Source organism: Solanum verrucosum, unplaced genomic scaffold (assembly GCF_900185275.1).
Source record: "Solanum verrucosum unplaced genomic scaffold, falcon-dt-bn FXZP01000163.1, whole genome shotgun sequence".
NCBI lineage: Eukaryota > Viridiplantae > Streptophyta > Magnoliopsida > Solanales > Solanaceae > Solanum > Solanum verrucosum.
This window is the reverse complement of record NW_026020379.1, coordinates 3,642,264-3,666,103: the sequence shown is the minus strand read 5'-3', so window position 1 is coordinate 3,666,103 and position 23,840 is coordinate 3,642,264. Positions and strand designations below refer to the sequence as shown.

The 23,840-nt window shown below is 33.8% G+C and overlaps 1 protein-coding gene across 1 annotated transcript; it reads right to left on the bottom strand.

Moving 5' to 3' along the window:
• Positions 1 to 6,311: 6,311 nt before the first annotated feature.
• LOC125838982 (elicitor-responsive protein 1-like) lies at positions 6,312 to 9,332 on the bottom strand. Its single transcript, XM_049517984.1, has 7 exons — positions 9,270 to 9,332; positions 9,075 to 9,179; positions 8,858 to 8,984; positions 8,671 to 8,742; positions 7,325 to 7,370; positions 6,912 to 7,230; positions 6,312 to 6,829 (listed from the first exon to the last, which is right to left on the bottom strand). The coding sequence occupies exons 1-7, from the start codon at positions 9,313 to 9,315 to the stop codon at positions 6,792 to 6,794; spliced, it is 753 nt and encodes a 250-aa protein (XP_049373941.1). The 5' UTR covers positions 9,316 to 9,332; the 3' UTR covers positions 6,312 to 6,791.
• Between the last annotated feature and the right edge of the window lie 14,508 nt (positions 9,333 to 23,840).

Here is a 23,840-nt window from a genome sequence, read left to right as displayed (position 1 = left end):
CTTGAAGAGGAAATTTATGTTGAACAACGTGAAGGATTTGCAATCAAAGGGCATGTATCAGCTCAAAAAAACTTTGTATGGAGTAAAGCAGGTGCCCAGAGCTTGGTGCAACACGATTGATGAGCATTTGGTTCAACTAGGTTTTAGAAAATGCCTTAGTGAAGCTACTCTCTACATTCAAGGTGATAAAATTAATCTTATTGTTATCTCACTATATGTAGATGATATACTAGTTACCGGAGGAATTGATGAACTTTTTAAGAAATTTAAAGAAGATATGCAACATACTTTTAAGATGACGAACTCCTGCAAGTAACACCATTATCACCCACACACAGAAACACCCATTCTTCATTTTCTCTTTTCCCTTCTTATTCCTTGTACTTGGTTGACTCTCTACTGAAAAAGAGGCTTTGTACTGTTTACCCATTTAATCTCTTATACTTTTTCATTTATTGTGTATTTCCACTATATAATTAATTTAACTTCTTGCTGCGAATACCCTTTCTCTTATCCTCTAAGATTTTAACATCTGCAAAATCCACGCCAAGTCAGAAAGAGATTGACTTCGAGAATTCTCAACTTTATAGGGAGACGAGCGGTTTGTTATGCTTTAAAATGCATTCATGCTAAGCCTATGTACTATTTGTGAATGCCACTCTAGTAGAAGTAAATCCATACCTAGTTGTTGTGTATTTGACTTCTTTTTTTTCTTATTTCGGTTGTGACTTGTGCGCTAGTAGTACAACCATGTAATGTGAATAAACATCAGTACAATCTCATCATTCATTTTTATTACTACCCGAAATGAAATTTACATAATCGCATGGGTAGACAAGCTAAAGGAATCTAGATAGGTCAAAGTGGTTGCTAGAGAATTGGAGGTTTGAAACAAAAGTTCGTACCACAAGAGCCACTATAGAAATTGTTGATAGATACTATATTGAACCAGTGTTCGGGGGTAAATTCAGGTTAAAAAATGAGGTGGATTATCTCCTAAAAATAGGTGGCAAGCGCAAGAAGGCAAAACAAATATTAACGGTGATGGTGATACACCATCTGAGAGGAAAAACAAAACAAGAGAAACTTTGAAAAGGAAAAAAAAATAAAAGTAGTTCTTTTGACTTCTACTTTTGACATAATAACCAAGTCTAATTAGACTTCTTCTTTTGATATAACAATATGTGTTGGTACTCGAGTCCTTCTTGTGTTTGTCGCCTATTTTCAAGAAAATATCCACTTCATTCTTTAACCTGAATTTACCCTCGAACATTGGTTCAATATAATATCTATCAACAATTCCTGCAATGGCTCAAGTGCTACGAACTTTTGTTTCAAAACTCCAATTCTCTAGCAACCACTTCGGCCAATCTAGATTCACCCGACACATAGGCGTGAGTTTTCTCGGAATCTACAACTTACTCGGAGTTACATAAGACATCTTTCCTTTATTAAATACATCACCTTTGTTTAGTATGGTTGTCTCTACCCTAAGATCCAACTCAACATCAATGCAGGTTTGTGACGGCAACAATAGGTCCAGAGGTATACCATCATTGCAGAAGTCATCGCTAGCAACAATTATTGAAGGGATGGAAGAGACTACAACATTGGCCTTAGTCATCGGAGGAAGCATTGAAAGCCACATTGACTCTTTAAAAGCTTCCTTCGATGACTAAGGTTGGCGCCACTGTCTCTTCCAACCCACGAATAATTGTTACCAGCGACGACTTATGCAATGATGATATACCTTCGGACCTGTTGTTTCCGTCGGGAACATGCATTAATGTTGTGTTGGATGTTAGGGTAGAGAACACCACACTAAACAAAGGTGATGAACCTAATGAAGGAAAGGTGTCCAATGTAACTCTGAGTAAGTTGCATATTAGGAGGAAGATTACGCATATGCGTTCGGTGAATCTAGATAGGCCAAAGTAGTTGCCAGAGAATTGGATGTTTGAAATAAAAGTTCGTACCACTGGAGCCACTGTATGAGTTGTTGAGAGATACTATATTGAGCCGATGCCCGGGGGTAAATTTAGGTAAAGAAATGAGGTGGATTATTTCCTGAAAACAAGTGGCAAGCGCAAGAAAACAAAACTATTATTAACGGTGATGTTGATACACCACCTTAGGGCAAAAAACAGAAAAAGAGCGGCTTGGAAAAGGAAAAAAATAAAAGTAGTTATTTTGACTTTGATTATGCGACTCTGTCTAGAATATGTCTTGGGTTTTATGGATAGTTGTGCAGATACTTGGGCACCTTCTTGTAATGGTAACATAGTTCCTGGAGACCAAAATAAGGATAACTTCCCATATGAAATAGGAAATATACATTAAGTTTCAATCACAAATTTATTATACATTAATTTCGTCTACTAATTGTGTTTTTTTCAAGAACTAAAATACATCTAACATTGCTTTTATTTATTTGTTCTTTAATTAGTTTTGTTGAAAATTGAGTAACTTGCCTACTCATTTTACTAGTTTTATTGTGCTTAATGTGAGCAATCGCGATTCAATGAATAGTCTTTTAAGGACAGATCTAGCTAACAATCAACGAAGCCGATCCTTGCAAAATTGGAGAAATTTGTCATAGTATTCTCACTCAACAAGAGATCCGTCTAAGATGATTAGAAGATCTATCGATCGTCATCAAGAGGCTTATCTGGTGGAAAAAGAGGAGAATTCTATACTTCAAATAATAATGTCTTATAAGTATTAATTGAGACCATCGATCAACTAAATTACTAATGCGCTCAAATTACACCTCTAGTTAAGAAGTATAACACGGTCGCTATCAAATATAAAGTCGAACTACAACGATTTATTCACACTTGATCCATTTCCAAGCTTTGGTGCAAATACATATGTACCACCTTTTGATATGTTATCCTTTTCATCTAGGCTAGTTCTTCTATTAAGTAATAGCTTCTTTGAACATGTCTTATTTCTAGCAGATCCTCTTTTTTTAATTTTATAAGGGGAGAGACTCTCTTATTTATGACTTTCTAGATACTTTGTATTTGAGAATAGTCCTCTCTTATTAGGTGGCTTAGTAATTCTAGGTTCCTTTTCTAGTATCGATGATGAGCTGACTTATGCAATGATGATACACCTTCGGACTCGTTGCCGTCGGGAACCTACATTGATGTTTTGTTGGATGTTAGGGTAGAGAACACCATACCAAACAAAGGTGGTGTACCTAAAGAAGGACAAGTGTATGATGTAACTCTGAGTGAGTTGCTGATTTAGAGGAAGATTACGCATATGCGTCCGGTGAATCTAGATAGGTCAAAGTGGTTGCGAGAGCATTGGAGGTTTGGAATAAAAGTTTGTACCACAGGAGCCACTACAGAAATTGTTGATAGATACTATATTGAACCAGTGTTTGGGGTAATTCAGGTTAAAAAATGAGGTGCTTTATTTCCTGAAAATAGGTGGCAAGCGCAAGAAGGAAAAACAAATATTAATGGTGATGTTGATACACCATCTAAGAGGAAAAACAGAAGAAGAGTGGTTTGGAAAAGGAAAAAAAATAAATGTAGTTCTTTTGACTTCTACTTTTGATATAATAACCAACTTATGAACCAAGTCTAATTAGGCTTCTACTTTTGATATCACAATGCGTTGGTACTCGAGTCCTTCTTGTGTTTGCCACCTGTTTTCAAGAAAATATCCACTTCATTCTTTAACCTAAATTTACCCTCGAACACTGGTTCAATATAGTATCTATCAACAATTCATGCAGTGGCTCAAGTGCTACGAACTTTTATTTCAAAGTTCCAATTCTCTGGCAACCACTTCGGCCCATCTAGATTCACCTGACGCATAGGGGTAAATTTTCTCTGAATCTACAACTTACTGGGAGTTACATCAAACACCTTTCCTTCATTAAATACATCACATTTGTTTAGTGTGGCTGTCTCTACCCTAACATCCAACCCAACATCAATGCAGGTTCCTGACGGCAACAATAGGTCCGGAGGTATACCATCATTGCACAAGTTGTCATCGGTAACAATTATCGAAGGGATGGAAGAGACTGCAGCATTGGCCTTAGTCATCGGAGGAAGCATTGAAAGACTCAATGTGGAGAAAGAGTTCATTATTTGAAAAATTAATAATGGACTTTTTCTCCACATTGACTCTTTCAAAGCTTCGTTCGATGAGGATTCTAAACAATTCTATCGAGCCGAACAACAAAAAGAGAAAGATAGAATACCTTTCTTAGCTAGCCTAGTGTGCTATAAACCTACAGGGAACAAGCGCCAGATCGAAGACATTCCATTCCTTCTTTTATACCCCTCTCTTCTTAGTTGCTCCTCTTTCTAGGGATCTATTGACTAAGGTCGGCGCCACTGTCTCTTCCATCCCATGGATAATTGTTACCAGACATGACTTATGCAATGATGATATACCTTCGGACTCGTTGTTGCCGTCGCGAACCTGCATTGATGTTGTGTTGGATGTTACGGTAGATAACACCACACTAAATAAAGGTGATGTACCTAATGAAGGAAAGGTGTCCGATGTAACTCTGACTAAGTTGCAGATTCAGAGGAAGATTACGCATATGCGTCTGGTGAATCTAGATAGGCTAAAGTAGTTGCCAGAGAATTGGAGGTTTGAAATAAAGATTCGTACCACTGGAGCCACTACAGGGATTGTTGAGAGATACTATACTGAGCCGATGACTGGGGATAAATTTAGGTAAAGAAATGAGGTAGATTATTTCCTGAAAACAAGTGGCAAGCGCAAGAAAGCAAAACTATTATTAACGTTGATGTTGATACACCACCTTAGGGGAAAAACAAAAAGAGCGGCTTGGAAAAGGAAAGAAATAAAAGTAGTTCTTTTGACTTTGATTATGCAACTCCACCTAGAATATGTGTTGGATTTTATGAATAGTTGTGCAGATACTTGGGCACCTTCTTGTAAAGGTAACATAGTTCCTAGAGACCAAAACAAGAATAGGTTATTGTCTTCTCAGAGTACATCGCATTTGTGGCAGAGAAACAAAAATAGCTAGACTAGATAGTTTGTCAAGTTCCAATTAAATTGGACTCATTTTATTTTGGTATAGAAAGAAAATAGGAAAAAATTTCTCCATCTAAATTATGTTTATGATATAATATTATATATTCTCAATGCCTTTGAACTTTTACTTTATGTTTCAAGTATCAACCAATGAATTTAAAATCAAATGTACTACAATTTATTGAACTCCCCAAATAGAATAAACTTTAACTTCCCATATGAAATAGGAAATATACATTAAGTTTCAATCACTCGAATTTATTATACATTAATTTTGTCTACTAATTGTGTTTTTTCAAGAACTAAAATACATCTAACATTGCTTTTATTTATTTGTTCTTTAATTAAGTTTTGTTGAAAATTGCGTAACTTGCCTACTCATTTTACTAGTTTTATTGTGCTTAATGTGAGCGATCGTGATTCAATGAATAGTCTTTTAAGGACAGATCTAACGGATAATCAACGAAGTCGATCCTTGCATAATTGGAGAAATTTGTCATATTATTCTCACTCAACAAGAGATCCGTCTAAGATGATTAGAAGATCTATCGATCGTCATCAAGAGGCTTACATGGTGGAAAAAGAGGAGAATCTATACTTAGAATAATAATGTCTTATAAGTATTGATTGAAACCATCAATCAACTAGATTACTAATGCGCTCAAATTACACCTCCGATTAAGAAGTATAACACGGTCGTTATCAAACATAAAATCCAACTAGGATGATTTATTCACACTTGATCCATTTCCAAGCTTTGGTGCAAATACATATGTACCACCTTTTGATACTTTATCCTTTTCATCTAGGCTAGTTCTTGTGTTAAGTAATAGCTTCTTTGAAGATGTCTTATTTCTAGTAGATCCTCTTTTTTTAATTTTATAAGGGGAGAGACTCTTATCTATGACTCTCTAGATACTTTGTATTTGAGAGGAGTCCTCTCTTATTAGGTGGCTTAGTAATTCTAGGTTCCTTTTCTAGTATCGATGATGAGCTGACCGTCCTTGGTAAAATAACCAACTTATGAACCAGGTCCAATTAGGCTTCTACTTTTGATATAACAATATGTGTTGCTACTCGAGTCCTTATCTTATTTCTTTGTGCACTTAATTTTTGATACATTGTTGCTCGAAGTAAAACAGAAGTTGAGAATGGCAAAAATAGTACTCATCAGGCAGAAGTACTTCTATAAGCATCCAAGAGAAGTTCATAGCATTTGAAGGTATTCTCAACCAATCAAACTACTAAGCAAGTTACTTCCCAACGGAATATTAAAAAAACTAAAACCTTATTTGTTTAATTCAAATTCAGTGGCCAAGAGGCAAGATTCCCAAAAATATATATGTTTTGTTCAACTTACAAAAAGCTGGCATATCAACAATTCTAACAGGATGTAAATATCACAAAAGTACAATCTAAAGTGTTCCATGTAAAAAAGAACGATCATCATGTGATTCCACATTTGGCTATGAGGCACATACAAAAGCCGGTGGAGCCTATCTGACAGAAAAATTTTGTACATTTCGCTTGGGAATACTCCTATATAGTACAGGCACAGAACATAAGCTTCGTTTGAATAATTTCCAGATTCATCAAATAATAAACAGTTTCAGCATAGCAATCACAAACAGGTCATGGAGAAGTCCTGAAATTTCAATACCAGACAGAGATATGAGACCACACTAATAAATGAAAACTTAGCCAGTACTTGTTTGTGCACAATCCTTGTCCAAGCATTTAAGAACATAGCATCAATGTGATCGTGGAGGATAGGCTCCAGGGTATTGACCTGGCAAGACAACAAAAGTATATAGTTAACCCTAATTGATATGCCAGGGGAGAGTACGAAATTCACATCTTACAAGATTTACCTGGAGGATAAGAGTAACCCTGTGGTGGATAAGGCTGAGGCGGATATGCAGCTGATGAGTAAGGTGAAGGATAAGCAGCCGATTGAGGGGGATAAGGAGATGCTGTATGATATGCTGCTGAAGGGGGTGGGACTGTGGGATAAGGAGAAGCTGGATAATATGCTGAAGGAGGCGGGGCTGTGGAATAAGGAGATGGTGCTGGATAGCCAGAAGGTGGTGGGTGAGACGCTACATGTGGTGGAGCTACTGAATATGGATATGATCCAGGACTTGGTGTTACATATGGAGGGCCTGATTGAGCATGGCTTGTTGCTGGCTTCTGGAAGTAAAAGAGAAATTTGTGTTATAGACATAAAAAGATTTTTGGGGTGGGGAGCAAGGAAGAAATTCTAAGAAAAGACGGCGGCACTTACATTGGCATTTGCATAGTGCATTATTAGTCGAACTTCTCCTGCATGCCTGTAAATGAAATATACAAGCCAAAGTACTTCTGTTACACAATGTGATTTCATTCTTTACAACCCAACCCCAAACATCCAGTCCAAAAGAGCCCAAGACAATTTCACAAAACTACTTTATTATAAACTTAGGTTCACACAGTTCAAATTAACTTTATTAACTGTAGAGATATGTACAGACAAATCTATCAATGTTTCTGTTAATCACACAAGGCGTCCTTGAGTTCCCTAGAAATACAAGAGATTCTTTCCTAGATTTGTAAAGGAATTTGTGTATACACCCCTTGATGCTTAAACTAAGTGTAACGCTTAAAATAAAACAGAAGTGAAACATTGAGGTCCCAGACAGGTGAGGTCAAAGTAGAGCAATTTTTCAGCCATCAAGAAAAGAAAGACATAAGATCTAAACATAAAACAGTTTTTGGTTTTCTTCTGCTTTTTCCTATAAGAAGAATAAAGACACGATGTTTCTTCTTATTCCTTTCCTTACCTAAAAATACATACACATGCCAAAATATCTTTTAATTCACATTAGGAATACACAAGTGTTGAAAAAAACTGCTCTCTTCATTCTTCTCCAATGACTTCACAAATACTATCAAGAAAAAATCTTTATAGCCCCATGAACCCACCAGTATTAGTACTTGTGTGCTGACTAAATACCTTTTATATGAGATAACAAATTACACCTCTTGTTGACTCAACTTATATCCTGCAAGGTAATCAATAACAGAAATTCCTCGCCTCAAATCTAGTATATTGAACCTCAACTACCCCTAATTCTTCACCCAACTTGAAGACAACATGTGACCCAATTGTGTCTAGTATGTCTAAAGGTCTATAAGGCTCTTGGTAGAAAGAGCTGATCCATGACTCCGCTTGGACAACCAGAAGTAGACAATTAATGGGGAGAAAGTTGAACAAAAAAAATTTCAACACTTATACAGAAAACAGATAGTTTATAAAAGCCTAAGTTCCACCTGCATCACTGTCCGGAAGTAAGTTGATGGCTAGTTATAGACAGATCTATGTTAATCAATAATGATGAAATGAAGAACTTTAGTGATGAATGTAAAGAATCACATCATAACCATACGTCCCAGACCTTGGTGTCGCAAATTGTCATATTAATATCACATGAACGAGTGGAATCACAAAGTAGAAGATTGTCATAGATACAAGCAACAAAAGACACAAATTCAAACTAAGAAGGACCATAAACACAATTCTCGCCGTCAAAGAAAGACCATAGCAAATTCATCTAGAAATGAACAATGTAGCAGTTATTTTTATCAATTTACCTGCCCTTCTTCGTCTGAAGTGGCCAAGCAGTATCATCAAATCCCTGTGAGAGAACCTTCTGTAGTTGAACCCTAGAATTAAATTAAATAATTTAAGGATTAACACTCAACTAACAAACTAAATAGATCATTCAATCAACTAAGCAACAATTCCAAATTAGACAAGAGAAAACGAATTGAGATTTACTTTCCGCTCCCTATCAAATCATCTGAATTAACAGTATTGCTATTCCACACAACAACGTTGATCTCTCGCAACCCTTCAATGAGTGTAAACACAAATTTCTCTTGAAACGTAGGGTTTTTTCCGCCATCTACGTATAAAATAGCAGAACAAAAGCATGAATCTCATCAAAATTCACCAAAAATGAAAGTAAACAGATATAAATCCATTCAATTTGTACCTGTACATGTACGAGTACGGAATTTGGAACTGCCGTATTCAACGCAAACATACGGATCTTGCCTTGAAATCCATTCAGTATCCTTCAATTTATTACAAGCAACAACTACAAAATCGACAATTCAAAGCAAACAATGAGGAGGAAATTCATAAAATTTCAGTTTTTTTTGTACTAATAGTTGAATGAAGTTCGTACCAGTTACTTCAAGGAGTTGGCCTTGGATGCCATATGGTATCGACATGGAAGTAGAAGAAGTAGAAGAAGTAGAAGAAGTAGAAGAAGAAGACAAACCAAAGACGACGATGAGGAGGAATTTGGGTCTAAAATTAGCAGAGAGAAAAAAAATGAGGGTTTTTATTTTATAAGGAAAACAAATCAACCAATAGGAGGTTTCGTGTTCATTTCTTTGACTTATATAAGAAGAAAAACTCGGTTAATATAAGTATTTGGTTGACCAGAACAGAGAATGCGCGTTACAAATTGATAGCGTCAACGACTAAAACATTTATAATGGATAATTTTTAGTTCTAATATATGTCTTTCTCGTAATTTTAAAAATCTAATAGACAATTTTATCCCTTACAAGTCAAGAAACATATGGTAAGGACCAAGGACAAACTCTACGAAGAACTGAGGTATTCAAAATTTAAATTTTATGGGTTCAACTTTTTAAGATTTTAGCTTTGAACATGTTTCTGTTTTGTGGTTTCCCACCTGATGTTCGATACCCACATTGAAGTCCGATTAAATTTGATTTTGCGCTCAGTGGCGGAGTCAAGATTTTCGTCAAGGGTGTTCATACTTAGAACAAGTAAAAAATAAACCTTGTTAGTTAGATTATCAAAACAGAACTATGACTTCTGTTCTTTTTTTTAACTTAAAAATGGAACTAAGAAAAATTAAATAAAATGCCTAAGTCTGGGCTCGAGAACCCAGGCCTCTAGGCGAATTTGAACCGCCTTAACCATTGGGCTATTGGTTTTTACTACGTCAAGGGTGTTCAATATTAATATATATCCAAAAATATAGATATTTAACATATGTACTCGCAAAAATTTCCGACAAAGGTTGTTCATCTGACCTTCCTTAACTAGGTGTAGCTCTGTCCCTATTCACACCGGAAAGTCCCACATTGGGGGATAAACCGCTTCCTAACTAAGGTGATTTCGTATCCAAGAAGACTCAAACTCGAAACCTCTAAGTTAAGGATGAAGGAGTACTTATCACTCCACCACAACCTTTGTTGGTAGCTTTCAACATGTTATTGTTAAAAATTATATGTTCATATCTACTATTTATTATAATTTAAATAAATTTGATATGAACTTATTGTCCACATAAAAAAACTATGAATTCAATTACGTTGCCCCTGACGAAGAGTATACAGATAAACAACTATGTAAAGGACATCACCCCATGCATATGAGAATATGGATAGTAGACGAGTCATCGTGAGTTTACTTTTACAACATTCCTAGCAATTTGGTGTAATTGTACTTATTGAACAAGTATTCAAATGACTATGTTTGATGCATTTTATGAAAGATGATATCATACATATAGGTTGGTTTGAAATTAGTGATATACAATTTATATAGTCGAAAAATATTTCACGATACTTTAAATAAAATGAAAATTATTTTAGAATGATTCAAAATAGATCAGACTTATTAGAAATTATATTCAGAAGAAAGTTTGAAGAAGTTTTCTTTGTGTATTTCAAAAGTCACCAATGAACAGATCATGCATTTGGATAGAAAAGGAAAACTTAGCCCCAAGTATATTGGTCCCTATCCAATTCTCAAGAGAGTTGGGTTTGTGGCATATCGATTTGCACTATAATCAGAGTTGTCATGAGTGCACCCAATATTTTATGTATCAATGTTGTATCAACGTTTTTACGACCCAAATCATGTTATTGACACGCACAAAGTAAAAGTATATGACACCTACAAGGAAGTCCTTGTACTCATAGTAGACACACAAAGTTAGTAAGCTTCATATTAAGGAGATTGCATCAATAAAAGTCGTGTGAAGTAATCATTCAACTGAGGATGCTACTTGAGGGTAAAAACCAAAACAATTATCAAAACTAAGAAAAAAAAGGATTGTTAATTAATGCGAAAAAGAATCAGTCGTAATGTTCCTATCAGATTTGATTGAATTTGTCAAAAAATAGAAGTAGATAGAAAATAAAAGTTGAATATGGCGACCTAGAAATTGAGTGTTGCAACAACTTTAATTTAGTCAGGCAAGACTATTTTTTTTACATATTAATTGAGTAACCCGTAATATGCCTTGTCTTTTTAAAATTTTAATTTCTTTGTATCATCATGTATTTTGTGGTGAAATTGAGATTTTCATCAAGAAGATTTAAAATATTAAAAAATAAACACACTAGAGAATTTAAAAGTATTATTGATCTAACGTATATAATATAATTTCCCCCAAAAAAGATTTAAATGAACCCTTTACTCTCATTTCTCAAGCTCGGCCCTACCTTCCCTATTTATGTTTAATTGTTCCTCTGCCTCGACCCATTAAAATTTTGTCGATTATATGAATTCTCCAAATTCATGTTACTCAATCTAATTACTTTAGAAGATTTATTATGATTAAATTATTTTTATTAACCATATATATATATTTTACCCCACATTTAGCATAAACTAGCATGGCTATAAGAACTTCACCATTTGTTTGAAAAGTCAACTTCATGATAATATGCTATTCTAAATCTTGCAAGATGTCTACATTGATCTCATCTTCACCAATGAATCAAATCTTCCCATTTAGATTAAAAATTTGCATGTTTCATTCCTAATCACTTCTTATATTTTTGAATATGTCTAGCATCTTTAAAGAGCTCCATAAGAACAGGGGTGAATCCATGTATATGGTATTGGGTGCTCGAGCACTTATAGACCTCGATAAATTTTTTGTATATGTATATAGAAATTATTGAAAATTTGATATAATGTATTCGTGAGCACCCATTAAGCAAACGGTTGATGGGTGCTTTGGCTCTCAAGCTGAAAAAGATTGTGCTAATACCCTTGATGTGAGGGCTCGAATCCTAGCATAACCTGTTCTCCATCTTGTATTTCTAAGATACTTAGAACAAAACTTTGAAGAAATTGGTAAGAAACAACAAAGTTTAAAGAGTATTTTCAAACTAGAAAATTAAAACTAGTAGAGAAAATAGAATCAGAAACAAATTAGAAACAATATAATAAAAAATTCTCAAAGAAAGAAAATCGAGCCCACTGAATGCACAGTGTCTCCTTAAGGAAATTATTCCCCTCAAGTACCTGAGGTTAACGGAATATATCCTCCCAGGATAGAACGATCTTACTCACCGGTGTATCAGTACCTAAAACCACGGTGTCAGCGAACCACTCAACGACAGTAAAGTACACTTAGAATACTAGATTTAATAGTAGTAGTAGAAGAAGTCCAGAAAAATTAGTTCTTCTAAAATGAGAGGAAATCCCTCAATTTATAGAAAACAAAGGGTAGTGTGAAAAGGTTCTTATTGTGCCTTATCGGAAAGGTCACAAACCTTTGGAAAAGTCACAATCTTTCGGAAAGGTCACAACCTTTCATAAAAGTCGCAAGTTTTCATAAAAGTCGCAACTTTTCATAAAAGTCACAACTCTTCATAAAAGTCACAACTTTTCATAAAAGTCACAACTCTTCATAAAAGTCGCAACTCTTCATTTTCCATTCACACCTTTTAAAACCCAACAATCCCCCGCATGAATGGGGAATGACTCCAAGACAAAGAAACAGACAAGTATGTGTACTTTACAAGCAAGAATTAATTGCATCTGGATAAGTAGGTTTCCCCTTGGACTTTCCGTAGTGAACATATGTCGGATATACTCGGTCAATCGGTAGATGCAATATCTTTGAACCGTTGAGCTTTGGTGTATACCTAGACAACCATATGTCACACAATTAACCCTTTACCGTTTATGGTTCTTACGGTTGTGTTCGTTTCAGCCATGAACACCTCCTGGTTTCTTGAGTGTATAGAGAATAGGCTTTTGACAATAATTCTCTTTGAAGCGGCTTACACTTCACACTCACATAGGTGATTTCTAACCGTGTCATCGCGTAGATACACTATTTGATCAAGTCTTCCAAACTTAGCAGATCATTAAAAACATTAAGCTTTATTAACTCATTAACAAGCCTTAATGTCGTATCCTTGTTCCTGAACATTGTCTTCATCATGAGAATGGATTAAGTTGATTGACAATGTCGAACCGTCAGTCACAACTTTGTTTTTCTCCTTGAATCTAGTTGTTGGGATCTCCAGTCTGTTAGATAGAGTTACCGCCATGATGACTTGTCCTAAGCCGTAAACCCATTCTTTTAGATTATCTTTCAACTTTCTCTCTAGTTAGGCCTTTTTGTAAGTGGATCCGACACATTATCCTTTGACTTTACATAGTCAATTGTGATAATTCCACTAGAAAGTAGTTGTTTTCTAACGGTATTATGTCTATGTCTTATATGACGAGACTTTCCGTTATACATCATGCTCCATTCCCTACCTATTGCATCTTGACTATCAAAGTGTATGCATAATGATGCCAATGGTTTGGGCCAAAAAAAAATATCTATCAAAAAATTCCGGAGTCTTTCAACTTATTCACTGGCCTTATCTAGAGCACCTAGCTAAGAGACCATTGTAGAGCTAGCGATACAAGTCGTTTTGGAAGATTTCCAAGAGACTGCTCCTCCACCAAAAGTAAATACATATTCACTCGTGGATTTTACTTCATTTGATCCCGGTGATCCAATTTGCTTCACAATATCCTTTCAATACTGCTGGATATTATTATAATGAAAGACATAGTTTTGAGTATGTTTTAAATACCCCAAAACTCTTTTCATTGTCATCCAATGAGTTTGATTGGGATCACTCGTGAATCGACTCAGTTCATTAACAACACATGCTATATCTGATCGCGCACACTTCGTTATATACATCATATTTCCCAATACTCTAGCACAATCCAATTGTGAGTCACTTTCGCCTTCACTCTTTTTAAATGCGAAGCTCACATTTATTGGAGTCTTGACAATATTGAAATCCAAATATTTGAACTAGTCAAATACTTTTTCAATGCAATGAGACCGTGACAATGCTAAACATTATGGAGTTCTAAGGATTCTTATACCTAAGATCGCATCAGCAACTCCAAGATCTTTCATATCAAACTTGCTTTCTAGCAAAGGTTTAGTAGCATTTATGCCATTAGTGTCTCTACTGATGATCAACATGTCATCAATATACAAACAAACAATGACCTTGTGATTTTAATGAAAACACATTTATCACTTCCATCATTCTTAAATCTATTTGCCAACATGATTTGGTCAAATTTCTTATGTCATTGTTTGTATGCTTGTTTTAATACATAAAGTGACCTAACAAGTTCGCACACTTTCTTTTCTTTACCAGGAACCATAAAACCCTCGGGTTTTTCCATGTAAATTTCTTCCTCCAATTCTCCATTTAAGAAAGTTATTTGCACATTCATTTGATGAATTTGAAGGTCATATACCACAACTAACACAATTAACATCCAAATGAATGTAATTCTAGTTACTGGCAAGATGTGTTGAAAAGATCAAAACTTATTTTTGTCTACAACCTTTGACATAAAGTCTTGCTTTGTATTTATCAATAGTTCCATCGACTTTCATTTTCCTTCTGATGATTCACTTTGAACCCAAATGTTTAATTTATGGAAGAAAATCAATTAACTTCCTATATGGTTGCTCAAGATTGAATCAATCTCACTATTGACACCATCTTTCCAAAAGGATGAGTCTACAGAAGACACAAGAAATGTTACAAAATTATATTCGAAGGAAGTAGATGTCCTTTGACATTTACTATGCCTCTCAATCTCTTTATTAAGTACATTCTCCTTTTTTTTCTTTCCAAGGTCTTTTAGACCCTTCACTAGACTACTCGAGTCTCATTTTACGGTACACAGTCATAGCTCCTATTCTAATCCTTTTAGGAATAGGAACTTGGACTTTGGCTAGACACCCCCACACTTTGAAATATTTCAAGTTGGATTTCCTTCCTTTCCATTTCTCACATGGAATAGATTGTGTCCTGAACAAACAACTTTTTATTGCTTTCTTTCTGAAAAGACAACTTTTTTTGTTGTTCCCTTTTGCTGTAAGGATAGCTTCTCCACACAAGTTTTGTGGTAAACCTGAACTTATAAGTAATGTAGCCATCATTTTCTCCAAAGTTCGATTTTTTTTTCATTATGCAATTCCATTAGATTGAGGTGAATAGGACAATAGTTTGATGGATAAATGCACTTTCCAAACATATTTCTGCAAAAGGAGATTTATATTCTCCATCCCTATCACTTCTCATCTTTTTCCCAACTAATTTCAACTTCAATTTTATATTGCCTAGACATTTCTATTGCTTCATCCTTACCATCAGCAAATATACATAACCGTTTCAAATGCAATTGTCAATACAAGTTATGAAATACTTTTTCCCACCACGAGATGGTGTTGATTTCATATCACAAATGTAAGTGTAAATCAACTCTAAGGAATTAAAATTCCTTTCAACAGATTTATAAGAATGCTTAGCATACTTAGATTTCACACAAACTAGACATTTTTATTTATTGCACTCAAAGTTAGACAAAACTTCTAAGTTAATCAGTTTTTCTTACAAGGTTTTGTAATTGACATGTCCCAAGTTTCCATGTCACAAATAGTTTGACTCAAGCAAGTAAGAACAAATAAAAATATTGAGTTCGAAAAGCTCTCCGCGAGGTAGCTTTTCCTCACAAATATTTGTTCCTCTCTCTTACAATTTTGTGTGAATACAAACATTGTTTAGAGTCATCACCTTGTCAAATGTCCTTTTCGAAAGGACCTTTCCATAACTTTCAATTTGATTGTTATAGAACTACCCATGAACAAAGTTTCATCGGGTCCAATAAAGGCAATATAGTCCAAATATTTCTTTTACAAAACATGACATATGACTATTCACCAATATTAATGTCTATACAAATAGTTATTTTAATAGACATATCTTTTCATGAAAAATCACAACATTTTAAGTGACACTTTTTCATAAAAGAACTCAATCATTTTGAACAAGTATACATATAATTTGGTAGTTTCATACTAGTCGTATCATATACTAGTAAAAGAGAAACTCAACGACCACAATATCAAATATACTCCAAGAATTTTGTGTGTCTAACATAATACAAAAGTATCATCGAATTTCATATCTTGTGGTCCAAATTTAAATTAGACACTAAGTCTAATTTTATCTTTGTCATAAGCAAAGAGCCCCCCACATTTTAAATATGATCTCAAAAATAATTTTCAAGCATTTGAAAATAGTTTTTCCACATATTTTTTTTTCATGCCATCAAAGTGTCATTGTGTCATTGGCAACATGAAACCTCTTTTGAAAATATTATTCTACAAAAGATTATAGTGCTTCAATTCCATTTGACAATTTTTACACAATGTCAAAGTTCATTCCATAGAGGCACAAAATCAAAAACTCTAAGTCACTGGTATTTTTCCTCCATAACAAATAGACATACCACTTAGTATTTAAAATACTAACAATAAAGACAAAAAAAATTGTACAATTTATTTCTATATAACAGTGAAGTTTAAAGAAAATCAAAAGTACAACATTGACTTATTATGTGAAGTTTTCATATTCTTCAAACCAGTTGCATAGTCTAATTTATCCAGAGTAGAAAACTACAAAAGTTTTTAGTCTACAAAAATCAGACACAATCAAATTTCACATGGAGTACAAAACTACAAAAGTTGTTTTTTCAGTCTCCAAACAGAATTGAACATATTCATAGATTATCACATAGATATGCTATTCTTTTCAAATAGCCTTCCAACTATAACATTTTGACATACTATTTTATCAAACAAATATGTGCATCTCTCATTCTGCAAACTAAAGAATTTTAAAGGCAACACTTTTTGCCAAGGAAAATTCATTCAAAAAACCATATGGTTTGCAGATCTTTTTCAAAGACAAACATGATAAATATCAAAACTGTTAACTTTTAGAAACTATTTTCCTCCTTAGATAAATAATAAAAAGGTTACCTGGTGTACTCTTTAACCAAAATACCACTACTTCTTCTAGTACATTCTCACATCGACCTTGCTAAACAAAGCACTGAATTCTGGAGAAGTAATGCATTAATCTTCCACTTCCATGATCTGTTTCTCTCAATCAGTAGAATACAAGAAATACCAACAGTATTTTAATTTCCTTAAGATTGTTCTCCATCTTGTATTCCTAAGATACTTAGAACAAAACTTTGAAGAAATTGGTAAGAAACAACAAAGTTTAAAGAGTATTTTCAAACTAGAAAATTAAAACTAGTAGAGAAAATAGAATCAGAAACAAATTAGAAACAATATAAAAATATTTTTCTCAAAGAAAGAAAATTGAGCCCACTGAATGCACAGTGTCCCCTTAAGGAAATTATTCCCCTCAAGTACCCGAGGTTAACGGAATATATCCTCCCAGGATAGAACAATCTTACTCACCGGTGTATCAATACCTAAAACCACGATGTCAGTGACCCACTCAACGGCAGTAAAGTACACTTAGAATACTAGATTTAATAGTAGTAGTAGAAGAAGTCCAGAAAAATTAGTTCTTCTAAAATGAGAGGAAATTCCTCAATTTATATAAAACAAAGGGTAGTGTGAAAATGTTCTTATTGTGCCTTATCGGAAAGGTCACAAACCTTTGGAAAAGTCACAATCTTTATGAAAGGTCACAACCTTTCATAAAAGTCGCAAGTTTTCATAAAAGTCGCAACTTTTCATAAAAGTCACAACTTTTCATAAAAGTCACAACTTTTCATAAAAGTCGCAACTTTTCATAAAAGTCACAACTCTTCATAAAAGTCACAACTCTTCATAAAAGTCACAATTCTTCATTTTCCATTCACACCTTTTAAAACCCAACATAACCTAAGTCTTTTTTTTAATTGAAAAAAGGTGAAGTGAATTTTTTTTTACATATTTACTCTTCTTTTTGTACCTTTTCACTGCTATTTGCTTACTCTTTTTTTTTTCAATTTATTGTTTCTAGTATTTCATTTACTAACTAAACTATTAAAATACTAGCAAGCTTTTAGAAGGAAATCCTACTTGGCAAGCAACTTTACGTTAAAGGAAGTGAGCACCCATGACCTTCATATCTTGGATCTACCGTTGCATAAGAACAATCAGCATAAACTTATAATGTGTGTGTAGCAGTTGAACTAAGTATTAAAAGACCTGATATTTTAGAAGAGGTTTTTTTAACCTCATTTAAGAAGAGAGTTACCCCTTTTTGGCATGATTCTGGTGGAGTACAAAGAGTTAGAACTACCCTTCTCTCTGTTCTTCTTAATCCCCTTAGCAAAAAGACTGGGGAGACAAGTTTACTTGTTTAGCTACTTGTTTCCAATTTTCTTATTGAATTCCTCTTCTTTGTCTTTTACTATCTTCTTTTCACTACTTGTTACTTGTTCATTAAGAATCTTATATTGCCCTGGTGAGAGATAAATATCATTAAGAATTTTCAAAGGAGAGTTTTTCCTGCTAATCCTTATAAAGTCACGTAATTAGGGCATCTTTAACCTTATTCTCTATTTTACTCTTCAAATATAGAGTTCTCTATTCAACCCAATTCTCTATTTTACTCTCTAAAAAAAAATATTTTTTTCTCTCTTAAATATTATATTATTATTTAAATTTTAGTTTTTATTTTCTTATTTCATAATATAAATCATTTCTTCTTTTTTGGCAAATAATCACCCTATAATCTATATAATCTTCATGTAATATAACATTTTATTTTTAAATTCTTCATTTAATATCAAATTATATTTTATTCTAAATTTCTAAAAAACATAAATTGCAACAAATATTATATATAATACATATTAACGAACAATTCAAATAAAAGTGAAATGATTGATTATATATATTTTTAGATATTATATTATATTAGAAAATAATTACAAATAATAAAGACTTAATTAGTGATATAATCGAAATAATATTAAATTAATCCAAAAGTGAATTCACATCTCTATAAATGGAGAATAGAGAGTAATATGAAGATGGGTTGGAGAGGGCATTCTCTATTTTACCCTCCAAATATAATTCATCTGTCCTTAGAAGCCTGGTCATTGAGCCCTTTCTGGCCGGTATTCTTGCTATCTTTACTCTCTTATATCATGTTCATGGATCACTTTGCAATTTGCATTCATAAATATTGTGGTCTTGTAGTTTAATTTGCATTCCCTGCAATATTTAGGTAAATAATCGTATTTGAGTATTAATCTATATTGTCCTTATTGCTCCTGAATTCTCATTCAAACATGTTCAGAAAGATTAGCGATTAGGTTCACTAAAAGCTTTACCTTTGTACAACTAGGTCGAGTTTTATTGATTGTGGTTATATCCAAATGCAATGGGGTTCCAACTACCGATGCTAATGAAAATAACGACTCCTTTACAGAGTAAGTGGGTAAATGGTTTGGGAAAGATATCCAAGCCATGGCTTTTGTGGTCTCTTTCTCCGGCTTAAAACAAGAGTCGTAAATCAATGGATGCATTAGGTACAACCAACTATCTTATGACTTCTTCGTTTAATAAAAAACCTTGAACATGTTGGATCTATTGTGATTTCAAGGCTTTTTGAGAATTATTGTTAACTATCAAACTGCGTTAATGAGTGACATAACCCAACGAAAGAGTCATGATTTTCATTAAGGGGATTTAATAGTTAACGAAGTAAACAAAGGAAGATACCAAGGGAATCAACATCTTAAAGACGCAATCAAGAGATTAGAAGTGTGCTATGATCTCTCTAACAGCTTAAGCTTGTAGATGAGGTGACCACATAATTCGATATTGCACCACAACAGATAGAGGTCTTGGAGTCGAGTCTCACTAGCCACCACCAATTCTCAAATATATTTTTCATTTGCTTGATCCATAAAAAGGAATCAGGTCTGCACGTGAGAGGGCGTGTTGAAGACATAATTCAGTAATTAGACGGTGTGTTTTCTTTAATGATTTGTACTTTTAGATGAGATGGTCACACAATTCATGATAAACATTTAGGTCCAAAAATTGCAACACAGCCTCACTACATGAATCAAGCAAGATCAAGCAGAACCCAAATCTCCATTTTTGTCAAAATCATTGATTATAACAACTGAAAAATTAAAAAAAACTCAACTAATAAGCGGAGCCTCGAGGCTAATGAAAACCTCTCTTCTGTGATTCACATTTTCACAATGTTTTTCATGCAACAATATGCATATGAAGTTTTATCTACAAACTATCCCTATAAATGGTAGGACAATCACTCGAAACAACGTTCTCTATTATGTAAAAGTATTAAATCCCTGCACACACACACCTCTAACGTGAGCCTTACACACCAGGACGTCACAAACATATGGCATTGACAAACTTCTATAACTTCAGTTCCAAATCAACATTTCCTTCTACTTCACTATGAAAGTCACTTCCATGAGTTCCTTCTCGATCAATCTGTTAGGGTTTTGCCCTGATTTTCTTACCTTATTTGAAGTTTATTTTTTTCCTTAAAGAAAAAATCAAAGTGTTACCATAAATGCTTGAATTTTTCCGGAAAGGAAAATATAATATTCTTCCATATTTGAATTATTCTTTCCTTGGAAGAAAAGTTTGGAACTCTATAAATTGAAGACCCCTCTTCTCATATCAAAATCAACAATAGAATCCACAATATAGTTATTTAGAGAGTTTTGTTTATGGGGAGATTTTCTCTCTACAATTTTTATGTTTTTTATTAGTTTTTAATTACGTAGGCCAATTAGTCATATCGAATAATAATATTATATCTTATAGTATAGTTTTATGTGTCGTCTAATTTATCAACCATATTATTTGCAATTGTAAGCTTCCGCATGACGCCCTAATCACCCTTCATAACCCCAACACAATTTGCGCCTTTGAAGATTGGATGAATTCGAGGATGGGTTCTTGAACTGGTATGCTTAGACCAGAAGGACGTGTATGCTCTGCAGCAGCTACCTGTGGATTAACCACGCTAGGAAGGTAGTGAAACCGAGATCAAAAGGCAGAGTACATGAACAAGAGTATAAATGCTTAAGTCCTTTAGTCTCACCCGAGAGGGAACATAGTCGAATAGCTGAAGGCATTGTGGGGCTGAATCAGTTAAAGAATGTGAGAAAGCTGCTGCTGGAGGAGCTAATCTGAGAAAATCTCCATTGAGAGCTTTTGACTTTGAGATAACTTCTCTGTAAAAATGCCAAATGACTAAATATTAGTCTCTCGAGTAATAGAACTAAGCAATTTTCCAGGTAAGAGATAGAACCTTTTAAGCACATTTCCCTCTTCTACATTGACTGAGCACTTGTTGCTGCAGGAAGTGGATTCGTTTGATCTGGATACAGGGGCAACACAACACTTTTTGCATCGAAATGAAGGGAGAGGCGGGTATTCTGGAGAGAACGGATAGGGCCTTTTCACGCCAGCCATCTATATTACATCACCAACATTCCGGTGACCATCGGCAAAATCTATTTATTAACTTTTATAATTTAGAAGTAAAAAAAAAACTCGGATTAACTCTAACCAATCACCGCTAAACAACCCACGTCAAACATAAAAATAATCACTTGATTTTTCAAGGAAAACATATGTATAATCATATCATATCTATATCATATCATATATCATATATTATATTATAAGTGGGAAGGTTCTTAGTCTAAAGTTGGATTACGAAAATGCCCTTCAAATTTTTAATTATCATTATCATATTATTATTAATATTAATATTAATTAATTAATTAATTATACTATAAGTATGAATCCATTAAAGTTGAATGACTTTATAACTCTTCAAGAAATCACCATTAAAGTTGAATGACTTTTTAACTCTTCAAAAAATCACTATACCTATTAAGTCTCTTACGCGTTGTCTTCTAATGACAATAATGTACATTTGAATTTGGTTTAGAGAGCATAAAACTCTTATGATATGTTCTTTCAAGCATTTCTTTACATCTATTTTATTTTTTGCTATCATTCGAATTATATTCTTAAATTGATATTTAAGTGTTTGATCTCACATGAAAATATACTGCTAAAATTTTGTTTTATGAGCTTATGATGTAATTTTTTAATCTCATGTATAAACCAGAGGTGATGCTTTTGCTGACCGTTGAATAGAACTTTTAGTAGAAATTGCGCCAACACAAATGAGGTATGTGGCATGTCTCTCCAACAATTTCGCAATTTTTGCATGAGTAATTTTAATAAATTTGATTAACATTTGAGTATTGTGTTTTTAATTTGATTTTAATAACTTAATGCATGTGTATTTTACAAAGTAGAGCCTCCTTGATAGCTTTAGTTTGACAATGACTTATTGAAATTATATTTTGGTTTAGTCTCCTAGCTTTCAAGGTAAAAAGGATAATTGATGCTTCTCCCTCAACAACATCGAGCAAAAGAAATGTCTAAAGAAGACATATTCTAACAAATGAAGTAATTTAATTTAATATGAAGGAGTACTTAAAAGTCAAATATGTACAACATTAAAATTTATCTTTCTAAATATGGGAAAGGAATAACAATCTTAAAGAGAAAAACATATAATAGAAATTGAATTCGAATATAACATATAAGCAGTAAAAGAGATTATTAGTTAGTGGTTAACAATTTTCACCCCTGACATGTTACCAATTCTCAAATAAAAAACAAATCATTCATGCCTCCACCAATATTTCTATTTTATAACTCAAAACTATTATAGATAAGAAAATTTATTATCATAATAATAAAGAACAAACATGCAATGTACGTTACCAGAAACTAGGTACTTTAAAAGCATCAACTCCTAACTTAAATGTTAAAATACTAAATTACCCCTATTCCACCTTACAACACCCTGCGTTAGATACACCCATTTGCACAAACTGCCACTTCCCCCTGTTACACTTTGAACATACCTCTTCGGCCGCTAAATACACCCATTCGGAAACGACACCACTTCTACAGCCTCTGCAATGAAGAAACACCTCATTCCAGCAAACTCAAACAGTCGCACCCACCGCTTCCGACTATTTATAACTCTGAAATTGTAATGCTTATCCCCATCAAACACACATCAATTACAATTTACACACAGGTATGCAAATGACACACCCTCTCATCCACAATACTGCCTTAATACATCTTACCTTTTCTTTCACCAAATTAATTGTTTTCCCTGCACGCATAATACTCGCAAACACAACTTCTTTGCATCTGCTCTGCCATTTAACAAGTTGTAAGTTATTACCTTCTATATGACATTCCCTTAGTAGTTTAAAAATTTTAAGTCCGGAAGAACGCAATATGAAACACATTCTAGATGGAATCCTTCACTTTGTTCCTTCCCCTTGCGGCAACAATAACATTGTCTGCTATTTGTTGGCATACGTATCTATAGTCACCTGCCCTTTATAACTACAAATTTCATATATATATATATATATATGTATATATGTGTGTGTGTGTTACTTCTAACCTTACAGTTGCACTGCTTACACCTTATTGCTATCCTTTGTTATGCATCACATTCACCCCAACTCTGACTCACATACCTACAACCAGAGGCAGATCTAGGATTTGGAGGTCTTG

Excerpts from the sequence above, each read along its gene's own strand:
- LOC125838982 (XM_049517984.1), bottom strand. The coding sequence starts at position 9,315 with ATGTCGATACCATATGGCATCCAAGGCCAACTCCTTGAAGTAACTG. Across the intron at positions 9,180-9,269 it reads CCAACTCCTTGAAGTAACTG|TTGTTGCTTGTAATAAATTG; the intron begins GTACGAACTTCA and ends TCGATTTTGTAG. Across the intron at positions 7,371-8,670 it reads CTTCAGACGAAGAAGGGCAG|GCATGCAGGAGAAGTTCGAC; the intron begins GTAAATTGATAA and ends TTTCATTTACAG.